This window comes from Lutjanus erythropterus, chromosome 15 (genome assembly GCF_056507025.1).
Source record: "Lutjanus erythropterus isolate fLutEry1 chromosome 15, fLutEry1.hap2, whole genome shotgun sequence".
NCBI classification, from domain to species: Eukaryota; Metazoa; Chordata; class Actinopteri; order Lutjaniformes; family Lutjanidae; genus Lutjanus; species Lutjanus erythropterus.
The window spans coordinates 13,775,277-13,800,180 of NC_139331.1; the positions used below are offsets into that span (position 1 = coordinate 13,775,277).

At 40.1% G+C, this 24,904-nt stretch overlaps 1 protein-coding gene across 1 annotated transcript; it reads right to left on the reverse strand.

The window, feature by feature from the left end:
* Window positions 1-1,640: 1,640 nt before the first annotated feature.
* Window positions 1,641-8,598, reverse strand: bmp2b (bone morphogenetic protein 2b). The gene is made up of 3 exons (XM_084736981.1): window positions 8,169-8,598; window positions 6,908-7,275; window positions 1,641-2,906 (listed from the first exon to the last, which is right to left on the reverse strand). The coding sequence occupies exons 2-3, from the start codon at window positions 7,260-7,262 to the stop codon at window positions 2,011-2,013; spliced, it is 1,251 nt and encodes a 416-aa protein (XP_084593107.1). The 5' UTR covers window positions 7,263-7,275; window positions 8,169-8,598; the 3' UTR covers window positions 1,641-2,010.
* Between the last annotated feature and the right edge of the window lie 16,306 nt (window positions 8,599-24,904).

Here is a 24,904-nt window from a genome sequence, read left to right on the forward strand (position 1 = left end):
GCAGAAGATTGAAACTGAAATGTGGAAGGAGTGGGAGGAGGTCCGTGTGTGTTTGTGTGTGCATGTTGGGAGGGTAGAAAATAATTGGATATTTGCATCATCTGGAGTAGACGGCTGCTATTCACCCTTGGAGGATAAGAATAGGTAAACAGATATGATCTGAGGCGCATGGGGCAAAAAGTGACATTTCAGTGTTTTTACTGCCCATGGATAAAGTCTCACGGCTCCGTCTAAATGTTTTGATTTACATTTCCTATATAAGTAACAAGCGTATCTTTGTTCAATGCACATTTGTTTTTGAAGAGAAAAAGCCCACCAGGAAACCCTTGAATAGATGATTGAAAAAACAACCACGTTGGTTTTCCATGCGAGCGTATGCATGTGTCTGAGATTGAAAACCAACATTCCACAGTCCCAATGTGCGCTCACATAAAAAACATTCTATTTAGAGCATTTTGAGCTGCCTTGTGATCCCTCCAAACCCTTTCTAATGCAAACACAGCAGAAAACGCAGTCAGTCAAACTCCGCAAAACTCTCCCTCTCTGTTTCTCTTCTCCCTTTCATTATCTGATCTGCTATTGTGGCTACACTATAAATTTTCATCTGTGTCTTTCTGGAGCAGTTTTAGTCAATTCAGTTTTCTCTAGATATTGCATTGTTTCCATGGAAAACATTGCAATATGAAGATGTTGACTCAGGTGTTCATACTGTCTTACTGCAACATGTGATATGTTTTGTTTTTGCTAGCAGCCATCCCCACTGTCTTTGTGAATAAAACATGACTCTTGTGTCAATGTTCAGGTATTGTTTATGTTGAAGTTCATTATCTGCTGTTGCTGAGTAGTTTTGTCAAACATTGCTGTATTTTATTTTTTTTTCCCTTCAATGCCTTCAAAACATCAGAGCCTTATGACTCAGAGACGACAAAGAAAGGCAGCCAAACTCTGAAGTGGGGAAGAATCTGTCTGAGCATGTGCAGTATGTGGACAGGTGCAGGTGTGTATTTGCTCGTCTTTATTAATTAAAGTGCCAGTAGGCTCTTTTCTTTGCAAAGAGCCTGTTACTGCATCTGTCTGCCACAGTTTGCAATCTTTCAGTCACAAATCTTACAATAAATAAACCCTGTGCCCTGTCAGACCTTCCTTCAAAGCCCTGCAGGTCCACTTTTTTTAGTATGTTAATATTGGTTAGGAACACCAAAAACATGGGAGCCAGCTTCTAGACAAGCTTTCCAAGGGATCTTTGCAGTGACATGTAATGCATGAAAACATGCTCTGCTGTTTTTCTAATCCTCCCATGGGAGTCTATCACATTTGTGGGCTTGTAACTTGTCACTCCTGTCCCGTGACCCTATACCCTTCTGTAGTTCATTACACTAGCGGCACCGTGATCCAGCTCTGTCTTGTTCCTCTCTACGCTTCTGTTGTTGTTGGTTTCCACTTACACCAAAAGAGTTCAGTGCTTGGTTTGCAATCAGTGTAGTGTCTTCTTGTCATGTGTTATATTTTCACAGCTAATTTCTGTCAAAATTTGAAACTCTGTTATTCATGCCAGCCATACATGTTGGCCCCCTGATATAAACACATCAACAATGGCTGGTTTACTGTAGTTGATATTGGAAAATTGGACTGACGACATCTTTTTTCACGATAAATACACATTATTTATTTACAAATAAAGTGGTTATAATAGAAATAAATACAAAATAAAAATCTGAGCATTATACTTCATGTGGTATTGCACCCATTTCGAAATGTACATCAGAAATACATTTTCAAAACCAGTAAAGGAATATTCCTCTGATTAAAATATTTGTTTTTCCCAACTTTACGTAGACATAAATATATTCATATATAGGTTTTTTTCTTCTTCCACAATAGCTCTGTTTTGTCTTTCTTTCATATAAATAAAAGTCTTCATTGGGAAACCGGGTGTCCATAATAATCTCTGATGTCTCTTTCAGTCTCTCTTGCCCACTATCTCACTCCATCCACACCACTGTCAGTTTCTCACCGGCAGCCACATCCCTCCACCACCATGTCCTGGTAGTTTTTCAGGATGACCTTCTCGTATTCATCCAAGTAGAGTAGGGAGATGGGGCTGAGGTCAGTGGGCACACAACAAGCTCTGGGGATGTTTGAGTTGACTGAGTTGACTAGCGTTTGCACAATGGCATGATTGGTAGAATTGAGGTGGTCTGCTAGGGGGAATGGACATTCCCCATGGCAATAAAAGGCGTGGTAGCCAGGGGGTGCCACTATCCACTCGTTCCACCCCACGTCACTGAAGTCCACATACAAGGCATGCCTCTTGCAGCTGGCCTTGTGCTGGTGCTTCCTGCGTTGTTTGCGCAATGCTGCCTGACGTTTTTCCCGCGTATGGAGTACTGAGTCCCCACGGCCATCATGGCCATACGTCACCAGCAGGGGCCGAGCCTGAGGCCATGAGTCCTGGTCCTGGTGCAGGGACCGGCTCACCCTGACGTGCCTACTACGTCTCTGGACATCGTTCATCTCCCCCTCCTCTGGATGAAGCACCTCCACCATGAAACCATGGTTGTGGCCATTCCCAGAGGTCCACTGAGATACAGCGGGGCTGACGTCAAAGCTCTCCCAGCGGCTCAAAGAGTCCTGCACTAGCCGAGTGTCCAGCAGACGTGCCAGGGGTTCTCTGCCTTCAGTGGCAGGAACTCCGAATATCTCATAAACGTTGATACGATGGAAGCCGCCAGCAGGAGCACTGCTGTTTCTGGAGCTGTTGTTGGGGGTTGCAGCTCCCATGACCTGATCCCTGTAGATACGTAGCTCTGCAGAAGTGATGAGCTCCTCATCAGGGATGGAAGTGAGGTTGAAGTAGAATTGCTGGGTCGTCTTGCCTTTCAGACTGGCCAGGGCTTCCATAGACTCTGCAAGAGACAACACAGAGACAAACAAGGTGTAAGAGGATTGGAGTGTAAAGTACAAGCCAAGAATGGAACAAAGAGTTAAAACATGGTACAAGAATGAGAAACAACATATCCGATTAAAGCCTAGTTGGCTTCATGGATCCACTGTAAGCAGGGAAACCTTGGCCAGGATGGTTTCTCACATACTTTTTTTGCTCTCTCTTTCTCACTCACACACATGCACCCACACACAACTTGCAGCTTTCTTTCTGTGCAGCCAGCCAAGCTGCCACGTGGTTATATCGAGTGGGTGTTGGCCATTGTCACACAGGCATAACACACACATCAACACTCTGCATGACTGTATGACTCAGTATAATAGGCAAATTCTCATGGTGATGCAATACCGTCATTAGTGTCGCGCTCGTAAATTTACCTGGTTAAATGTCAGAAGATGAAAGCAGCACGCTTTCCATCTATTGATAAGATCAGACATGCTAGTCAGACTGCCCTTAAATGGCACATTTGCCCTACGAGAATTTACTGCTGCACACAATTCCCACTGTTAGAGCACATTAAGAAAAATTGTACCATATATTAAAAGATCATGAACAAAAGAGAAATATGGAAATCAGTATAAACATCGATTACATAAAAGCTAGGATAAATGCCAACTGTTGCATTAACATTTAGAGAGCAGGCCCACTCTGAAATATCTCTTGCAAATGTTGTAATGTGAAAGATAATTCTCTCTAAAAGTCATTACCAAGAAACACAACTATGGGTTGTGGGTAAAAAAAAGACATTTGAGTAAGTCATTTTGGGCTTTGGGATACACTGATTAATGTATTTCACCATTTTTTTGACATTTTATAGACAAAACAGTAATAAATCAACTAGGAAAATAATCAACAAATTAATCGACATTGAGGATACTTTTAATATCTACTGTAGAGAGAATCTATAGACCACAAATGGAAAGCTGTGTATAAAATGTTTGATATTTTATTATGTTTTGGTAACAGTTACATGCCTGGAGATGCTATCGTCACTGATAGTGCATTTAAAATACATAATTGTGCTAATGCATATGAAAGTCATCCTTTGGTATTCCCCTATGTAGTGTACAGTAAATGACAGAAATCCTACTAAAAGCTGCAATTTTCTTTGAGGCAGCCCCACTTTGAACTCTTACTTTATGAAGTTCATAGATGATGTATAGACACACTTTTTAATCTGTGTGGTGTGGTAAAATAAACACAAACTTTGAACTCTGCGCTTTTTCAAAGGAGGCACTTAGGAAATTCCACCATCTCATCCTAAACCTCCCTCCAGAGGCACAAAGACCTCAATTAGGCCTATCACTCCTCATTTGATGTGGGAAAGCCCCCTGTCTCTCGTTCCCTCTCCTCTGTCCCCAATCCCTCTCTTTCTTTCCTTCCTTTGCTCCCAAATCCCCTTCACCCTCTGTTCTCTTAGCCCCAAATCCTCTTTTCTTTCTTTTTCTCCTTCTCTGTCACCCCTTCTGTTCTTTTCCGCAGCAGGGTTCTCGCTCTCTATGTCTGTCTCTCCTCCGAGGAACGGCTGTGTGAACAAGTCAAGGCTTGTCAAAAACGTGTGAACCACAGATATGAGTGTATCAACATTCCTAATTTCTTTTTGCGCTGCATGCCAAAACAAAAGATAAAGGCTAATGTTGGGTCATTCATCACGGACCTGTCTCTGGCAGCCACTTCCTGTGTAATAGTGGAAATGTTCTATTTGGCATGGAAAATGGTTATTTTTGAAAACTGATAGCAGTGAAACTAATTATCTCAGTGAAATTAATATCAGCAGACAGATGTGATGAATGATTGGAGCTGTTTGCTTTGATGTGCTGCACTTACATCTGTAGATACATGCTTATTATATGGAGTGGCCATCAATTGCACGTCTCTTGACATAGGAAGACTAACAACCCTGCAGCTCTGCTAGCATAGGATGAAAGAGCCAGGGGAGCATATGTAAACACAGTCTGAACACATTCGTAATGGCCGGTGGTGTCAAGGTGTGTGCTGGCCAGGCGCAGAGGTTTCCAACAGTGGGCAGGGAGCAGTCACTCAGCCCTGGCTGCCCGGGCCAGCCTTGTTTGTAGTGTGTCAGTGTAGCCACTGGGTGTCATTGCACTAGGCCTCTGGAGAGCACCCAAGCAACCACTCAACCACCCCTCTGACTCACCCCTGATGGAAACTTCCCCACTCAAACACTTAGGACTCTGTATAAGGACTCTGTGTAGAGCCCCTATGGACTCGGTAACTTGTATGATTTAAAAACCGGCGCATGGACCAAAGGAAATTTCATGCTAGATTCAGAGTTGCTATATTTTTGACAGTAAAAGTTATTTTTTTATTGTACATAAATCATGTTAAAGGGAGCATTCATCCCAAAAATCAAAATACGTAATTTACCCGTAGTGCTATTTATCCATCTAGATTGTTTTGGTGTGGGTTGCTGAGGTTTGGAGATATTGGCTGTGTAGGTGTCTGTTTTCTCTTGAATGTAATGGAACTAGATGGCACTTGGCTTGTGGTGCTCAAAGTGCCAAAAATCATTTGAAAAACTCAATAGAGCTCAGAAACTCTGACACAGTTACTCAAGATAATCTCCAGACCTTTTTGTGAGCAGTTTCATGTTGGAACTATTTTTTCTAGTAGGAGGAAAGTAGTTATGGTAGATTCTACTGCAGAACAAAAACAGCTCCTGCATGAAACTGCTCACAACAAGGCATTTGAATTATCTTGGTCGTGATTTCTGGAATGAAACATTGCTGCTAAATTTTCAGAATATCTGAACTCTGTTGAGTTTTTCAAATGTATTTTTTGATGCTTAAACCACTTCAAGTGCCATCTAGTTCCATTATATTTGAGAGAAGACAGAGATCTCTACACCCAATATCTCCAAAACTCAGCAACTCAAACGAAAGGTATCTAGATGGATAAACAACACAACAGGTAAGAGTAAAAATATGTATTTTTGATTTTATGGTGAACTGTCCCTTTAATATCCTGACCAACAGCACCACTCTGCTGCTCAGCAGTTAAACTTGAAATATAAATAGTTTTCATAATGTTTAAATTCCACCTGTTCGATTATTTTAGACAGTGTAAAACAATCCGGTAACATAATATAAACACATAATGTATGACTGGTGAACTAAAGCACTTTATCCAGCATCTATGAACCCTCAGTGTGCAAGCCTTATTCATCTGAGCAGCACATGTTACCTTGAAGTAAAATGATATTGAACTGAAACACTGAATTCAACAATCAGCGCGTATCCAGCATATAAACTAAGTGAGCAATTATGGTGTTATTGGAACGTGCGTAATGGCGCACAGCGCGGAGAGATGGGTGATTTGGAAAGAATAAGGCGCGCTGCCCCTCCTCCTCCCCCCTCTACACTGAGGACTAATTTCAGTCCTGTTAGAAATGACTCAGAATTTAGTCTGACACGATGACTTTGTCATAATGCGTGTTAGTATAATGTCATGTCGTGTGTTATTGAAGTAACAGGGTGATGACTATCACCTGCGCAAAAGGCACACCGCCCTTTATCCTGCTCCTGTGGTGCGTGTCTGGAAAAACTGTTTTCAGAGCCCACGCAAACACCATCAATTATTAAGAAACAAATTACCCCAGGGATACCACCGCCGCCCCTTGATGTTTTTGAAGCCCGTGACAGCTGCGCCGGGGGAATGTTTGCTTAAAGGTTGCATCACTACATATACGAGAGTTCATTTAATTGTGCATGAGATGGTCGTTTGTAATGGTGTCAGTGAGTTTCAAGCCATCCAGAACGTATTAAAGGAGTTACAAATAACTTTGACGCGTGTCACCTGTAAATGACTAACGCTCCATAAAACAGTGAAGACTCTGAAGTTCAGTCCTGACGCTCTGAGTCATGTTTAAATATAGGTTTGGGCTGTCTGAGGGAGCCGTGGAGCTCTCCGGCTGACAGGTAAAGGTATGTCACTAATACATACCTTCATGGTGAAAGCTTCTAATCGTGTTGGCCTTGCTGGCGGCTCTCTCTGCGTGTTTCCCCATGCTCTTGGGTCGTTTAGAGCTGTGGTCTCCGTTCGCTGAGTGCATGCGGTAAAGGTCCACCATGTACTGCGGCACCACGGCTTGCTTGCTCGGGGTGGGCCTGCGCCTCAGTCCAAACATATTGAGAAGCCGAAGCTCGAACTCGTTGAGGAAGCTCTCCGACTGCTGTGGGCTCTGCTTCCCGGATTCGCTGTATTTCCTCCGGCCGACCTCGGGGATAAGTCCCGTAGCACCTTCCAGCAACACCTGAGCGAGCAGCAGTACCATGAGAGAGCGGACCACGGCGACCATGATCAGTCAGTCCCTGTGGAGAAAGTTGGTTTTCTGTCAATACACTGGCGCTGAGGTATTGACATGAGGCAGACACAGCAGGGACTTCAGTTCACTGCAGCATGATCCCCCCATACAGTAGGAATGATTGAAGGAGAGCAGGTTAAAAAGGGAAGACACCTCTTCACTTTGAAGTAGAACAAAAAAAAAGGGGCCGTGAATAATAACAACCCCGGCGGCAATACAGCCCGTCTAACTGAAACAGAAGATTGATCTTAACATGAGCAGAAACATGAAAATATCGAGGTGAGGAAGTTATGAAATAGAAGAAAAAGGGGGAAAAGAAAAATCAAAGAAAGTCGGGAGACTGCAGACATAAAGGCTCCAATTTGACGAGATAAGAAATCATGTTTAAGTGGAGTGATATGAAAAGAAATGCAAAGTCTGCGCAGCCCAAAAGATCACAAGAAGCATGAAAGAATGTCAGGAAAAAGAGTTAAGATACACAGCAGCAGGAGAGGCAGTCAGACGCTGCTACAAGCGTCTATTTGCAGAGGCTTTGACGGTCATGTATAATCATAAGGGATAGAGTTACTTCAAGAGGCTCGCAGGTGTTAGATCTGACGTGCGTACCAGAGCCAGATGTAACCCAGGACAAGACATCAAAAACATCAAAAACGAAACATTAACCTCCAAAGAAACAACTTTTTAACTGCATTTGACTTTTCGCAGCGTTTTTCCCGAGGTTCAAACGCTTTATTTTTTACGCACACACCCTATGAGACCATATAGTGATAGAACTGTCGATTTCCAGCTGTAAAGCAAACGTTTCCTCTTGAAGAAAGTTATTTTAAAACCTGTTGACAGTCTTAAGGTTTCTTGTATTTGTTGAAAACTGTTAAACAAAGTCCATCAGTCTTATTTTACCTGACGAGGAAGCGCTGTGTCCGGTCGTCGTTCCACCTTTGGGCTCCGATAAATTCCACATTAATTCGTGTTTAATCCACGCTGCTTCTCCTTGGGGGACCAAAGACAGCCCATGCCCTTCGCCGATCGCCTCTCGCACATATTCACACCAACTACAAATTCGGGTTAGGTCTTGGTCAGCACGGAAAGAAGGAAATAAATATGTTAAGTCTACGAGGAAGCGGGCTCGCGTAGGCAGGACCGGTCTAAGTATAAAGCATCTTGGTTGAACATCTTCAAAAAGAGGAACAAAAGTTGAGCGGAGCTAGTTTGACGAAGAGATAAGCGCACTCAAGTGTCGCTCCTTGGACCTTGTTGCTTCGAGTTGGGGAGCGCGTCGCCTCTCTTCTCCGTGCGCCGCAGCGTAGTGGTTAAATTGATTGGTGCCTTCTCTTCCCCCAGCGACTCTTTTTGTCGTACAGTGATGTCACCGAGGGGCTGTCAATCATTTGTCCACTAAAAAGCACCTCCTGCGGACCTCTAACCCGGGGGCTCCAAACTTTTTCATGTCTTAAGATGTCAAATAAACACACATTAGAGCCAAGGACCCCGTTTTGATAAGATTCGGCCACAGGGACCCCCACATAGGAGGAGTTTGTTTTGTAATGGGTCCATAAAGTGAAAAGTACTGGAATAGTCACTTTTACATAAAATTACTGGATTTGAGAGGGTTCATCGTTAATGTGTCTTTTTTTTCCACTTGCCCTATTGGGCTAGTGCATCATTAATCTACTTGCCCAGTGTCAATCTTTACTGCCCCTTGTACAAATTGTTTTATTTATTAGCGGTTATCAGATGATAATAAAGACTAAAGTCAATTTTAATGTTTAATCTAGGACCGCAACATCTATTAAAGGTCAGAAAATAGTGAAAAATGTCCAAGGTGATGTCTCTAAATGTCAGTTTAATATGATAATGAACAGAGAAAGGCAGGAAATTTCCATATTTCAGAAGCTGAAAACAGTTTTTGTGAGAAAAAAGTAGTCTGATATTTTAATCATCGTACAGCTTTCTCAGTCAGGCAAGTAAGTTGCTAGATTTACTTGACCAACATGGCATTTTACTTGCATTGGGCAAGCAGGCAGTCCTTATTGTTGAGCCAGAATAGGGAAATTAAATTATTCCACAAAATGCTGGGGACCCCTTTGGCCCCCTCTTTGATGATACCTGCGTACCCCTCCAGAACCATCGGCATATATGTTTTTAAAAATCTCTATCCTTCTTACAAACAGCTTTTTTTTTTCTTGCATCTTTACTTATCCTGGGAATTCACACCATAAAAATAGTTATAGAGTCAACAGTTAAAACCATACTGTTGCTTTTAGTTGCTTGTTTTTTTGGTGATTTTCCATACATAGGAATAGAAGTCGTCTATTTGCTTAATGTCTTTAAATAACATCAAAATAGCTTGTTCCACTCTCTATGTGGCATAATATTCCCATGAATGTGACCACACAGAGCAAAAAAACATCAATTCAGCTGTTTCATAAATAGTTAATTGATCAAGGTGTTAATCACTGGATCAAATGTGTTTAGCTTTTGGATTAGGGCTAATAGATAATGGCATCACGATGTGTTGCTTTTGTGGTTTTAAAGGATTAGACCCTGCAGAGGGACTATCACATCCTCCTGCTGAACTTCCCTGTGTGTGTGGGGCGTTTGTACATGTGTGTCTGACACCACAGCTGATTTATACATGCTTCCTCCTGGATTAATCTTTTCATTTCATTCCAATTCGCAGCAGTTCATCAATATATCAGAGGCAGAATTTGGCAGCACACATTGCTCTCTCATATCTACAATACTGTGTGAGAGCCAAGTGAGAGTCTCAAGAGACATCCAATCAATCTCCTAAGAAGTCCATATTTTTTCACTTAGTTTAGGTAAAACTTTGCACAAAATCATCTCTTAAATAGGGTGTTTTGGTCTGGTAAAATATGTGTTATCTTCTTTTTCTTAATACTATTCATTTATGTTGAAAGATTTGGGAGAGCACCTTGTGTATTTGTGCAATACATGCTCTTAGTGGTACAGAGGAATGAGAGAAACTTTGCTGCATTGTTTTTAGCCTGTGGGGTGTAGTCAACGCATTAACGTTTGGGTCATCTCCATAAGAAAAGCCCCCATTGATTCCCTCTAGTGACTTCCATTAGGTGATGATTGTGGGGCAGGCGGCTGTGTTTTGGCCAAAGCACCGGACCTGTTTTCTTCGGAGAGATGGCAATAGATTAAATCCCACAGAGATCACAAGATATCTTTGTCTCCTTCCAGGACAATAACATTTTATGAGGGATAATCCCAGATCATCCACTTAGCAATTAAAATACAGAGAGGCCCGTGGGTGCATGCCGTTACCTGAGTGGCAGTGTGCACTGTTTCTTGGCCTTCCCCTCACTGGATCCAAACAATTCAGATTTTTTTGTGGTGCTTCTTTTGCTTTCAGGATTGTTTTTGCTGTTCATTTTATAGGGATAATTTGGATTATTTGATGTGGAGTAATGTGAGGCACTTATTGATAGTTAGTGTATTACTAACAGTAGATGCTGGTTGCACAACCACAGTTAGGAGAAGCAGAGAGGAGCTAAGAAATGAACTGCTATGGACAGGGTCAGCAACAAAAGGTATTTTAGCCACTGAAAAAAGTCCACCTAAGAAATCAATATTAGTTTAAATGTATGATATATTCAAATTATTGTAACTGCTTTACTTTCAAACAGCCCTTTCTGACAAGAAACCAGTCAGACCAGGCTTATATAAGTGAAATATCACTCTCTCCAAACCAACCAAACCTCATAGGCGAAAACAGTAATTTTACCTCACAGAACACAGGAGTTGCTGGCCTACTTTTGCCTCGATCTGTTAGTTTGTTTGTGTTATTGTCTGACTTCGGTGAATCCGAACTATCCTTTTAAAACACCAAAGTCACACAGACACACAAACAACCTACCAGATCGAGGCAGTGGCAGACCAGCAACTCACATGTTCTGCAAGGTAAAATGACTGATTTCACACATGGAGTTCGGTTGTTTTTGACAGAGCAATATTGGCTTATATAACAGCAGTTTCCCCTCAATAGTAAAGAGATGAAAATATTCTAAATATAGCTTACAGTTAAACAGATATAGGCTAAAACACATTTTGTTGCTGAACCTGTCTTCAGCAGTTCATTGCTTAGCTTCCATGCTGGTGCTCCTCTCTTTTTCACCCAAATGGAGGTGTAAGGATCAGCATCTACTGTAACTAATACATTATCAATAAGTACTTCAACAACTCCATTTTGAATAATCCAAATTGTCCTTTAAATTACCAGAACCAGTTAAAGGTGACCTCTATACTCTCTCACTTTCTATACCGTTAAGTCTTTTCCAATGAAGTTATTCCAGACCAGTTTATTCATTCATTTATTCCTCCATTCATTCATAAAGTCAGAGTATGGGAGAACTTGTTCATTTATTTATACTGCTTAGATTTGCTCTATTGTTGTATTAATCTGTTGGCAGTGATGGTTGGGTCTCTGCTGTTGCCAAAACACCACTTGGTGAAGTGAGTGCTTTAAACCCCAAACCCAGGTAAAAGCTGCTCGGCATTTAGATGCATTAGATTGGGGGATAAGGCCTCACACAGTAAGCCGTGAGTATCTTTAATTACCCGAGTGATAGGATTAGAAAGAGAGGGCTTTATCTGATGTTTTCTCCCTCTTTTTCTTTCTGTATATACAAGGGTTTGTGGTTTGTACTGAATGAGTGGGCATATGAAGGTGTGTGTGTTGCGAGTGCACGTACTTGCACATATTGTATTTGCCTTGGCACGGCTTGTGTCAGGCCAGCGCTGAGGAATGTGTCTAGCCAAGGCTGTTGAGGGACTTGATCAGTGATGCCCAGAGTGGTTTGAGAAGATCATGCGACTCTGATACTGTATGTATCATTGTTTTGAGCCAGATACATCATGCTTATCTAATCGCTGCCACTGATCCAATTACATGCTGATTGAAAGGACAGCATCACAGAGCGAAACCCTGGCAGCTGGAGAGGGCAGGTAGAGATATGCTATCTGAAATACAAATGAATGACTTACTGAGGAGGGCTCTGAGAAGTTAAACTGTGACTCAGCCAGGCAGCGTTAACCCAGCACGACCACCACCATCATTGGCGTCATTATTTCCTTCCAGCAGGCATTTGTTTGTTCGTGATAGCAGTAAGTAGTCTCTGAAAGTTACAGCATAAAACCCAAGGTCAAGACAGAGGTACTCGCATGGATCTCCGCTGTTCTTTAACACTACAGAGCCATCCAGCCCATTAGGACAGTGGTTTACAAACTTTTTCTGGCAGTATTTCTAGATGTTTTACTCTTTCAACCAACAGCTTATAGGAAAGGGAAACATTATTCAAATAAAAATGCAGTTTTGTCAAAACAAGTGTATATGCTGCAAAGGGTTTCCCACACTTATGTTGGAGTTAAATTCCATAATATTTCCATAACATATACTTAATTTTTAGTGTTGTACAGCACTTGTGCAGTTTTCACAGATCCTGTTGCTATAAAAATGTCTATATCATAAACAGGAACTTAAGGTCTAGTGTCTAAGATTTACAGGAGTTGATTGATAGAGTGCAGCAGAAATGGAATATAATATTCATAATATGTTTTCAGTAGTGTAAAATCATCTGAAAATAAGAATTGTTGTTTATTTGTTACCTTAGAATGAGTCTTTTATAAACAGCACTGATTACATTTGAAAAATGTTTAATTAGATTATAGTTACATTGCCAAGGACTATATGATTACATTTTTGATTACATCTTATCTTTAAAATATGGCAATTTCAAAATTATGAAACTTCTTAGACAACTGCTCTGCAAAAAAGAACCCTATCCAAAAATGCACTGCATTTTGAGATATTTAAAATTAATTTTTTAAAAAACAGTTTTTTAGTATAAGGTCCAATATTTTCAGTGTTTGACGGAATTAAAAAGTAATCCAAATGCATTTAGATTAGATGGCATATTTTTGTAATTCTGTGGATTAAGTTACTAATTACAAAAATTGTCATGTAATTTGTATTCAGTAACTAACTACATTTCAAAGTAATCTGACCCTGTCACCACTAGATGCCACTAAATCCTACACACTGATTTTATCTTTAAAAGTTGTTCTGCACATTAGATAATGCTCCCAGGGATCTAATAATTATGATAAACCACAACAAAATTCCCCATGGTTGGTATTACCCTTTTGAATTTTAATTGTCATAAAAAGTGTTTTTGGTTACAGTGACTTCAAAACTACACAGTAAATACTGTCCAGCATCAACCAAAGTTAGTAACAGTCTCCCAGACAGACACCACAGCAACATGGGTTTGTTTTGCATCAGTGAACACACCGAGATCAGAAAGGTCATGATGCCAATTCCATTCGATTAGGTTTAAAATATAAAAGATGGTGAAATAATTTCCATGTGTGTATCAGTACTCTTGAACATTTTCAGCATATTTTAGCAAAACTGCAGTAATACTGATGGCCATGACAGTTTTCACTATAATCATGATTTAAATTTCAATACCATTTCATCTCTAATCAACATTTATCAATATACCATGGTGATACATTAATTAATGTGTAAGGGAACATTAGCCTATTTAGTGATTGGACGTTTCGTTTTTCACATGCTCATTGCTCCAGCACCTACACTTTATTGTGTTTGGATATATGTGCTTTTGTAAGTGTTTTGCACTTTCTTCAAAAGTAACATTAACTTTTTTAGCTGCAGGAAAGTTTATAAGGAAGCAATTTTAATGAGAATCTTCAGCTAAATATTTTGTGATCCCTTGGCAATCTATTCAAAATCTTCCACAACCCGCAGGTGAGTTTAAAAACAATGATCTGTGCATCCTATAACAGTTGTTTAGCTATAGACTGTTGTTATCAGCTTAAACTGGAGTTCTGGGAAATCCTTTTGTCCCTGCATAAGGACTGATATGAACAGTCCGGAGGTCTTCACTCTATGCTTAGGAACGACTATAATGAATTGCCCTATTTTATCTCTAGTTTCTTTTTTAATCTCCCTTTTATTTTATCTTATTTTCTGACCATTGCTATCATAATTTATTAATTATCATTGACAAGTGGAAGACAATCTTGGGCTAAAATTCAAGTCATTGGATCACAAACACCAGGCCAGGTTTTGTGTTATGAAACACTCAGACATTCACCTGCATATTATATATTTTTCTAATCATTTGAAAGTCAAATACCTTCACTGGTATGTTCCATTCTTCCTTCACCCTTGGGGAAATCATCTTTGGTAACCAAAAGAATAATATACAGTAAACCACCATCATGTACTTTGCTTCAGCTAATAGATGTATCTTTTTCTTGTACGGAAACCCCCTTAAGGGAGAACAATGTGTAATACATAACACTTATAACAAAAGTATAATGAATCTATTCAAGGGAAAATATTTGAGGTTATTTGAGGGAGATTAGGATAGAATGTGTTTTGTTGTTTTAATACATAAATCCTGAGGAAGAGGAGAAGACATGGTTTATTGTCCTCCTGTACATGCTCATTTCTTTGCATGCCACAATATGTGCACTGCGTGTGTGTGTCTGTGTATGCATGTCGTGCTGGATATGGATGGTGCGGCCTTCTCTTGTCATCACGTACATTCCAGGAGTCAGGGGGCAGACGAAGCCCTGAGATGACACTGCAGATCCAACTATTAGCCTTTCACCTGCTGTTAACAGCAACTTGGCGAGACACAGGGCCTGCATTCCTCTGCTTTGAGCCAGATGTAGTCTTAACACACAGTAACATACCTACAAGGAGATAATCTTCAGAGATGGAGCTCGAAAACCAGGGAACAATTTGTTGCTGTGATTCACCTCTAATTCAACGCTCGAGCAAAGCTGTCTTTTTAATTTGGAAACCAGTAAAAACTTCATCAATCCACATGTGTTTGACAGCAGAAGCACGACTTGGCTGTGCCGAGCACGTGCACATGTTGCATGAAAGAGATTGTGGGGAAATGGGACACATTTCATATAGGTTGGTCCCGAAATGGAAACCCACCAAGGTCAGAGACGGCCAGCTAGAAAGCCAGAGTCAATATTTATGGATACTGAACATGTGGCACACTTCTCTACCCACTAATTTGGGCAACAAGTCCACCTCCAGATTATACGGCCTCTCAGAGATCACAAAAGAGGCTCAAAACCTTGCTCGCATGTTTCAAATATTGAGAAGCACATTGAGGTTGGTAACTCACAAGAGGCTGTGCATAATTTGGCAAATTGGCACAGTGTTTATTTGTTTGTGTTTTAATTTCCTGTGTAAATAGGGGACAAGGGAGCTTTGATCAGGCAGTGAGGGCTGCTCCTTTATCCAGATCTGCAGTTTGTAATTATCAGTATCATTGGTAAAGATATCGCTGTAATTATCATATTGTGAAATTACTTTTGGTTGGCTTTTATTAAAACCAAAAAGGGTGAATTCCATATTTAGATTTGAAGTCCTCTGTTTCTTGTCTCATATCAGAAAAATGCATGCTTTGACTTTTATTTATGAGACACGTGTCTTTTGAAGTCAAAACCATGTTGCTTGTTCTTGCACATACTGAGCAAAGTGAAGTCTGATGCCTGGTGCTCCATCTATATAACAGCGATAACACCACACAGCTATAAAATCGGTACGAAACATTTAGCCCTGTACGGACCTCACACTTTAACAACTTACAATAAGAATCGTATAAACACATGCTTCATTTGGTGAACGAGTTGGGATGAGAGGCAGCCACTTCCATTTTAGAGAGGGAGAGAGAGACATAAATACAGGGATCTGCCCTTTGAATGCAGCTCCACTCATAAAGACACCATGCGTCACTCAATTATACGTCTGCATGATTAGAAGCTTGGGCTACATAAACAGCCAGCGTCAAGATTTACATTTTACCGCTTAAGCACAAGCAGCTGTTTACAGGCCTAGGAAGGAAGGCAAACACTTAGCAAGTATCTATACATGAGAGGAGATCGGGGGCTCACACATCTCCAGGAAGGATGGTTTCAATTAATCGTTGTTTATGTAGATCTAATGCAATACTTGCGGGAATAGCTGATTGCTTTTTGCACTCCAATGCTACTGCTTCTGGGTTTTAAACATGTTAATATGTGTGTGCAGCTGAGTTAAACAGCATAGCAGAGTAAAATTAAGCTTTTTTCCATTCAATTGCGGGTCCGTTAAAGGTTCAGGAAACCAAAAAGACAAATAGAAACATCCTGATAGAAGTGTTGTGACCTTCACAGGCAAACACACACTGACAGCGTTTTCAATCACTCGCTGGATAAGATGAAAGAGCAACACTCTTCATGTGCTTCATCTGCAGTGTCAAGCCATAAGCAATAACACGCTGTGTAGCTTCAAATGTTCCTCAGCCATTTCAGGGACACAAGACGAGATTAGACCATTGCATGATGTAAGAAATTGCTTGAATCTGGAGGTTTTATCATTTGTGAGGTACTGGGAATGTTAGACAAAGCTGAACATCTCATATCAAACAGAGCAAGGCCAGTGTAGGGTAAATATTCACAAAGATATTAAACACCAGAAGCTATGACAGGGGTTTGTGTGTAGATAATATTGCAGTAGATAAAGAGAGACACATCATTACTGCCAATGAAGTTCAAGCACCTCAAATACACCAAATATCGGATAGAAGAATTACATTTTCAGCTTATATTCACAAATGTTCAGACATGTCTGAACCAAACAAATGCACTATTTTATTTGTATGGCTAAAATACATTGTGACTAAACAATGACAACATTATGTGGACTTGTTAAAGCTACTCTAATCAATATTTTACATTTACCAGTAGTTCAATTAATCAAATCTTATTTAAATCACAATATAGCCCACTTATGAAGGGCAAAATGTGTGTCAAAATGCTATTGTAAAGCTACTCAAAGACCGTTCATATTTTGCTGATTTTAGAGGTGTTTTTGGACAAAAATAGTAGTATTTTCACTGCCATAACCACAAAATATAATGTCAAAAATTAACTTATGTAAATAAACATCCCCTTCTGCTTTTCTTTACTGCTTTATGCAGATCATATAGAAGTATCAGTGTATAATTGAGACTGTGTCATAACCAATTGAAAACTCCTTGTGGTAGTTTTAAATTAAATGTTGTTGTGCTGCTGAATTATCCTGACTTTCACATCATATTCCAGAGACTTGAGAGAACATCTGTTTGTTACAGACCCCACAAAAGTCACACTATAATCATTTTAATATGATTTCTTTGAAAATGAGAATATTGATGTAAAAATTATCATTCCTTCTAATATCACAAGTTGTATTGTAATTACAATCTTATGTCATGAGTAAGAATAATCTCAATTAAATATGTTTCAAAATCGTTCAGCCCTATTTACAATAGATATATAAAGATAGATATAGATATGTAACGTGAATGTCACTCATAGCGACAAATCCATGGAGAATCACCTGTCTCTGCAGCTCTCTTCAGCTTTGGGGAGCACTTGACAATCTTTGAGCTCATTGATTTGGTTTTACGGGCCACAACTAATTGTTAAGGTTCACTTTGCCGACTCTCATCAGTGTCAGTCTCAGCCTCTGCAGGCATCTGTTTTGAGTGAAAAAACTGATAAACCCAGTGTGCCCCACGTGACCAGCACTAACCAGCAAACTGATAAAATTAGTGGCTAGATGGTGCACATAGTCCAGTTTTTCACTGCTAGATAGCAGAATCTCAAAGGAGCTAATGGAGACCAAAATGGAGCTTAAAGGGAGTGAATTTTGGATTTTATATTTGCCAGGCAGACTGAAACACGACTCCAAACAAATGCAAATTTTCCAAAAACAATCCTATCTAATCTCCTAGAAATTCCGTTTATATAAACAACTAATTTGCAACAGCGAATTGTGTTTTGAGAGAAGCGTAGTGCCAGCCAGATAATTTTCTGTTGCCATAATGAGGAATCGTTCATTAATGTAGAAGGCAAGTTGCATCCTGATTCTGAAAGTACCACAAAAATGTTAACTGACAGCATGTTTAATTTGTTTTCTGCCAGCATTGACAATCTTGCAATACACTATCCACTTTCAGTGACTACAGCATTATTCAGCTTTTTTATGTTTATGTTTAGGCACTGGCTCTAATACAGAAACGGTGAATTGAGACATAAGATTTTCAATTAACATTTAACTGATCAAAATCACAGTATTTCCCTGTCCTCGCCCAAGGTGCATTTGTTGCCTAGATCTAACCACAGACAAGACTCTAGACGCAAACCCTGAATTCTAGTGTCACAGTCCTGCTATTTGTATGTCCACCGTGACCACCACCATCTCTGGGGACTCAAGCACAGTACATACAGTAAATAAAGTCTTTTATTCACTCAAGGAAACATTGTCTCTGAACAAGATCCAAGCAATGATTACATTTGTTGCTTATTAAACTAATTAGTTGTATATAAATATAATGAGACAGAGTTGTCAAAAAGGCTGGATGTGTAAATAAGCTACAAAGGTTGCTAATTAGATTTCCATGTTAAACTTTTACACTGGACAAAAAGAAGGGATGCGTGATGTGGATTAATTTCTCCTGATACCAATAACTGATAATTATCTGCATCTCATGACAAATACGACAACCAATAATTTCACATTTTTGTATTTTGAAAAGAAGTTCATATAATCTGTAGTTTATGTGCACCTGAGGGTAAGGAAGGCTCAGATGTAGTAAGAAAAGATGGATGGATAATAATACTCCATAGCTCTGACTGAACCAAATCTAACTGACACAATAAAAGTAAAGAACAGCTCTGGCTCTCAAAAAGTTCACTCAATTTTTATGGTAAAGTTCATAAATAAAAAAACTTAAAATATACTTTAATTTTTGTTAAGTATTTAAAGAAAAATAAATGACAATCTGTCAAATAAGCTGTTAGTATATACTGTATACAAATCACTTATATGAAAAAAAACCCACAACTTTTTACAGTTGTCACTATCTCCCACAATTTCATCGCAACAAATATGCTTAAAATATCGCAACATGCGTCACAACTTTTTAGAAGGTCTGCTGGAAAATCAGGCATCTTAGGACGCAACAATCCTGAAAAAGCCCGCAAAATCCTGGAGTGACTCATATAGTGTTTATCGCCTAATATATACTGTTACCAATATGGAGCAATATAGCTGAATAGGCCAATATTGGCCACTAATTCATTAGCGCCGATTTTTATTGCGTATCCCCATAAATACCTACTAATATCTGGCTTTTGTCTTCAATGACGCAGCAAAATCAGGAAATGCTGTCATCACTAGTAACTAAACAGAACTCCTAGCCACCTGGAAGCAAACATAAAACAGTAAAATAAAGCACCTAAAATTACAAACAGTGACACATTAGAGAATCAAAGCTTAAAACCGCAGACATTTAGTTAGAAGCTACAAAAGTACTGAGAGCTGAACACATGTTTTGGACATTTGGAGGTTTTGGAAAACCTCTTTCTCTCTGTTCTCCTTGATGCACAACTCTCCAACGGAGAAAGGGTCACTTTGCTTATTTTTGCCATGTTTTAAAAACTTGCATGTACATGCTAATTTTGGTGGGCAAGTGTTATGAGTTGTGTTTATAGCTTGTTTCTGCTGCCCGCAAGTGGTCGACAAAATCAGTTAATGCAGATTGCAGGGTGAAAGAAAGAATGAAGATTGAGAGAAACAAGCTGTTGTTTGAAGCTAAGCTACACTTGCAGTGTTAGCAACCGTATTACAGTAGAAAACAATACGTTAGTAAATGCTTGCTATGCCGCTAATGTTTTAGCCCAACTTTGTAATAGTCTTCAGTTCTGTGTTTTTCTTTTAAAAATAATTAGGTTACCTCTGAGACAGAAAACAGAATAATTGTAATCCATATTTGCTGACCATGGTTTTTAATCTCTATTCTGTTCCTTACTTTAAAAACCCAAAACAGTTATTGGTAGCTATGTGCATTGCAGCTGTGGTGACATCTTTATACAAATACATCATACATATAATACAGCTGTAGTAAAATGCAAACACTGGCTTTCACATGGTTGAAGTTAGTCCGGAACAAACCCATTTCATTGTCACATTTCATTATCATGGTGTCGTGCTGAGTCTGATCCCAGCCGTACAGCCTGGAAGGAGCAGAACAGCAGGGTTGTCTGACAGGGGGAGAGAGGAGGCTAGTAGGCTATAGGGAGGACCTGATTGTACTCTGGCATCCACAGAATGACATTATAGCTGTGTGGTTTCATGATAATAATAATCTTCGGAGCAGCTGTATAAACATTTAACTGACATCCACTCCCTGGGCATGCAGTATGTATCTTTAACTTCTACTAGGGCCAGTCTGATGCAACTATTCATATCTCCGCCCATCTCTTTCTCCTTCTCTCCTGCTCCTTGAGATACATGATCCATGTTAGTATTTGCTGTAAATGTCAATGGAAAATGAATGTTCACATCACATTAAGCTTTCAACATTTTGAAGGAAAAGCACATCATGTTTCGAGAACAAGCTTGGCGGGATGATTTACTGTGCAGACTCTGTGCTGCGACAGTTGTCTTGTTTCATTTACTTTGAAAAACTGGGAAAGAGTTTTTAAAAATTTGGGACTCAACAGAGGCCAATAAATTTAGACAAACCCTCACTCTGGCCCCTCACAATGTAGCCTATTTCCTGGTAACATTTGTCTTAATTCGTGGCAGTTTGTGTAAATATTTATGTCACTAAACTAACTGTTCTGTATACAGTAAGCCCCCCAATCTTCCCTGGAATGTGATTTAATTGGCGGTTTCCTCTGTTTATCCTGTTTCATACGGTTATGGGCGAGCTTACTGTAATGAATAATCAGGTAGATAAAATGTGGCCTTAAATTAAAAGTCCTCCTTAAAGGAAATCAAATGAAGGTTAATACCCATTTCATGCCCCCTGTCTGTAATTCACAGTCTCTCATCACATGCCAGATTACCATTATGTGTCATTTGTAATACAATAAACAGACTCCAGATGGCTTGGATTCTCTTGAATATACACAGAGCAACAGAAGCTATGGGGAGTGCTGCTGTATTTTACTGTGTAGTCACTTTGCCTGAGACAGCCAGGCATATTATATCCTGAAAACTTGCTTCTCAGTCTCATAATGTGAGAAACAGAAAAGAGGACAATAATTAAAAAAAGGTCAGGGATTGGGGATTAGTGTGTATTTTGTCAGTTACAATAAGAGTAGATGACTAATCTTGAACAAACGCAACCATATTGAGGAGTTTTTTTTCCTGCATGGTTCTTCATGTTTAAATTTGTCTTTGACATTGTGCAGTGGACCAGGCAATGTAAACAAAAGGGAAGAAATGAAAGTTTCTGATCTCCCAATGCATCTTGGCTTTTGCCTTGTCATTGCACGCCATGCTTTTTATATCCATATCGTGGAGTTTTGCCACAGCACCACAAACAGACGTGTGTGAAGGCTGGTTCTTTTCCAACACACACTAAAAACATATGCATGACATATGAGATGTCAGCTGCAGACTTACCTAAACACCTCTGTTATGATGGCTATCTCACATCCGACAGTGATTTATCTGTGATTATTTGGCCTCTCTGCGTTTTGGGCAAGGGACAAGGAAAAGACCACTCGTTCAGTTTATGCATGGATCATCGAGGAACACTGGGCCTCTTGTCAGCATGTCGAATTTTACCCCAGAATGAAACATTCTGTTTTCCTAACCTGGTTAAGTAATCACATTACCTAAGACTCCATAAAGTGGAACAAACAGTAGCATATAACCCTGACTTCTTTTAATGTGCCATGAGTGACAGATTGGCTTTCATCAAAGAGGCAACCAAAGAAGTTATATAGTCATTTTGCTATGCTAAGAATACTAAATTGATCCTCATATGTAGAACATCTGGTGAAAAGCAATTTCCACCCAAGTGTTTTAGTATTTCCTCCTAATTAATTTCACATGTACATGACAAGAGTGAGCGGCCTCCCAGAACCAAGGCACAAAAGCCAGCTTTGTTTCACTGTTAGAAAAGTCATCTGTGGTTCCTGGTTAAAAACTTGCCGGTGCTTTGACACTCAGAATCAATGCTGAAAGCAGCATTTTGGGGAGAAGTCACATCTCGTGCCTCAGTGGCACAGGGGGCCAAGGGTTTACATTTACTTTTGGTTGACTGGTGACTCGTGGAGCAAGCGGACCATGTCAGGCAGAGTTGCATGAAACAGGCAACGGCGAGAGAGAGCAGGCACAGAGCCCGCACAGGAATGAGTGAAAAGTAAGTGCTAAGCCACCAATCCAAGCCATAATGAAGGAGTGTGAGTTAAAAATGCAGAGTATTAGAGGCAGTTCTTGGATCTGTGCATGAAATTCTTGAAATTGCCTGTCTTGACTCACAGCACCTTTATAAGTAACAATTATGTGGAAGCAGTGGGAAGAGAAATCCCCATAAAAATCACTTTTCAATTGATCTCCCTGATAGGCATCAGCTTTATATGCAGCATTGCCAAATATAACAGCATTTCTTGCTGATGATTTTGAAGTAGATTAAGTGTTAATGTCATATCATACTGTATATAACAACTGTCTGAGAGACAGGCGTCTTGGCTTGTAAGGGTGATGCTGTGAGACACAACACTTCTTGTTATTACTTGTCCAGATGACAAGTCAAAAGAGCTCCCGGAACATTGGTGTTGACAGATGAAAAGTTGGCTTGATCAGATTAATCATTAAAGCAAGAGATATGAGCATACCGCGCCATTGTTTTTAACACAATCTTGATGCCGCTTAATCTGAGACGTCTGTTTGGAAAGGGCGTCTGGGACCACCTGGATGAATCTGACTTTTGTTTGTCAAAACCGCACATTTCTCACCTGAAAGGTCTCCTCTTTACAACGGGTTTCCCCCCCTAGGAGAGTCAGAGAGTCTGCTTTTCATCTCCCCAAGCTCTTCATCTTGAGAGGAGAGATGTGATGCATGGCTACAGAAGAAATAACTGTCCAGAGGTTGCTAGCGGAGATCTTGTCTGTACACAGGCAAACAAGAATGGGCGGTATTTACCCACACAGATGCAGAGGTGAGATACAAGCAGGTGTTTACAGGAATGTTTGAAGTTAAAGGGAGATGGTGTCTTCCGATTAGAGCCCTGAGTAAGACGGACACTGTAGGTGTTTCTGCTTACACAGAATGAAGAGTCCTTATCCCTCCTTATCTTTTCATTTCTTCTTCCCATCTGCTATGTGTTTTGATAGCTAAGCTTGACTTTCAACTCAATTTGGTATTGGGGAAGCATGACATATTGCCATTCCAAACATATTCTTACTTTGGCTTTTTTATACTTACAGTGACAACAAAATAGCTGCAGTTTGCCTCCAGTGAAAGAATCCATCACACTAACCTCCAAGTTCATAGCTGTATCTCTGTTTCTAGGATAAAAATTTCGAGGATTTCCATTGTCTCGAAAGATTCCTATTACCTCCTCTTTTTGTGAAGTTCAGCTGCTGCACCCAGCGCTGCAGTGGCCGCAGTGAAGAAGCCCTCCTTTCTATTGCAGCTTCAAAGCATTTTTCCCTGAGCGGCAGAGTTACAGGTTCTTTGTGGCATGGGTTATTTGTCAGAGGGTTTGGAGAGTGACTTGTTTCACTCTGTTCTCTGAAAAAGGACCGTGCGTGAGTGCTTGAGCAGTCTAAAGTTACAGCCATGAGCCCCAGTATTACAACCCGATGACTGACAGGAAAAATGGGGTGAGCTCTTTTGCTGGGCTCTAACAAAAACACCAATAAGAAGGAGAGGGAAACAACAGATTAGACTACTGATCTCAATCTGCTCTCCTTTGGTTATTGAGAAATAATAGCTCTGAAAAGGAAGTCATTTAAAAGGGCCTTTAATCAATTCCCCTTTGACGAGCAAGCGGCATGAAAGGCTAGAGTGAGAGGGAGAGCGTGCTCCTATAGCCTGAACATTTCGGTGTGGGGGAAGTACGGGAGAGATGGGCTCTAATTTGTGTTCTCATGGTGTCCAGGCATCTCCAAAGCACTTGATCACCACCACAGCAGGCCTTGATGCCATGTGTGAGTGTAAATGCTTCCAAGGCTCCCTGGTGGTAAAGTCACATTGCCAAAATGACCACCAACTCTAAATGAAACACTACCCCCTTTTTAAAAGGTCCCATTCAAAACCCAGTGGTTTTTTTAAAAGGCGCATAAGGTAGCAATTTCCCTCAAATATGGCATAGCCCAATAACTGTTGAAGTAACTGACACCATGTCAGGGCAATTGAAATCTTTTTTTTTTACAAGATGTATGAAGCATTAGCTAGATCTAAGATAGTAAAAATGGCAGTAAGGAATGAATTGTGTTCAACCTCAGGAGTTACTTGTACTACATTCTTGCCATCACTGTAATTCTTTACCTCTTTTTGTTTTATAGTTAGAGCCAGAGTAGAAAGGTCTGTGTACTGAGTGAGTACTTTGTTCATTCCAAAGCATGCACAAATCTGTTTTAAGTTCAAGAGAGGAGGAACCCTTTAATTTAAACCCTAAAAATGAAGTCATTCATTCCCTGCTAAACTGCACCGTGACCCATAAGGTTAGGTAAACAAGTGTCCCTTGCATTACTGTCAAAAAGACCCAGCCCCTTGCTCCGTC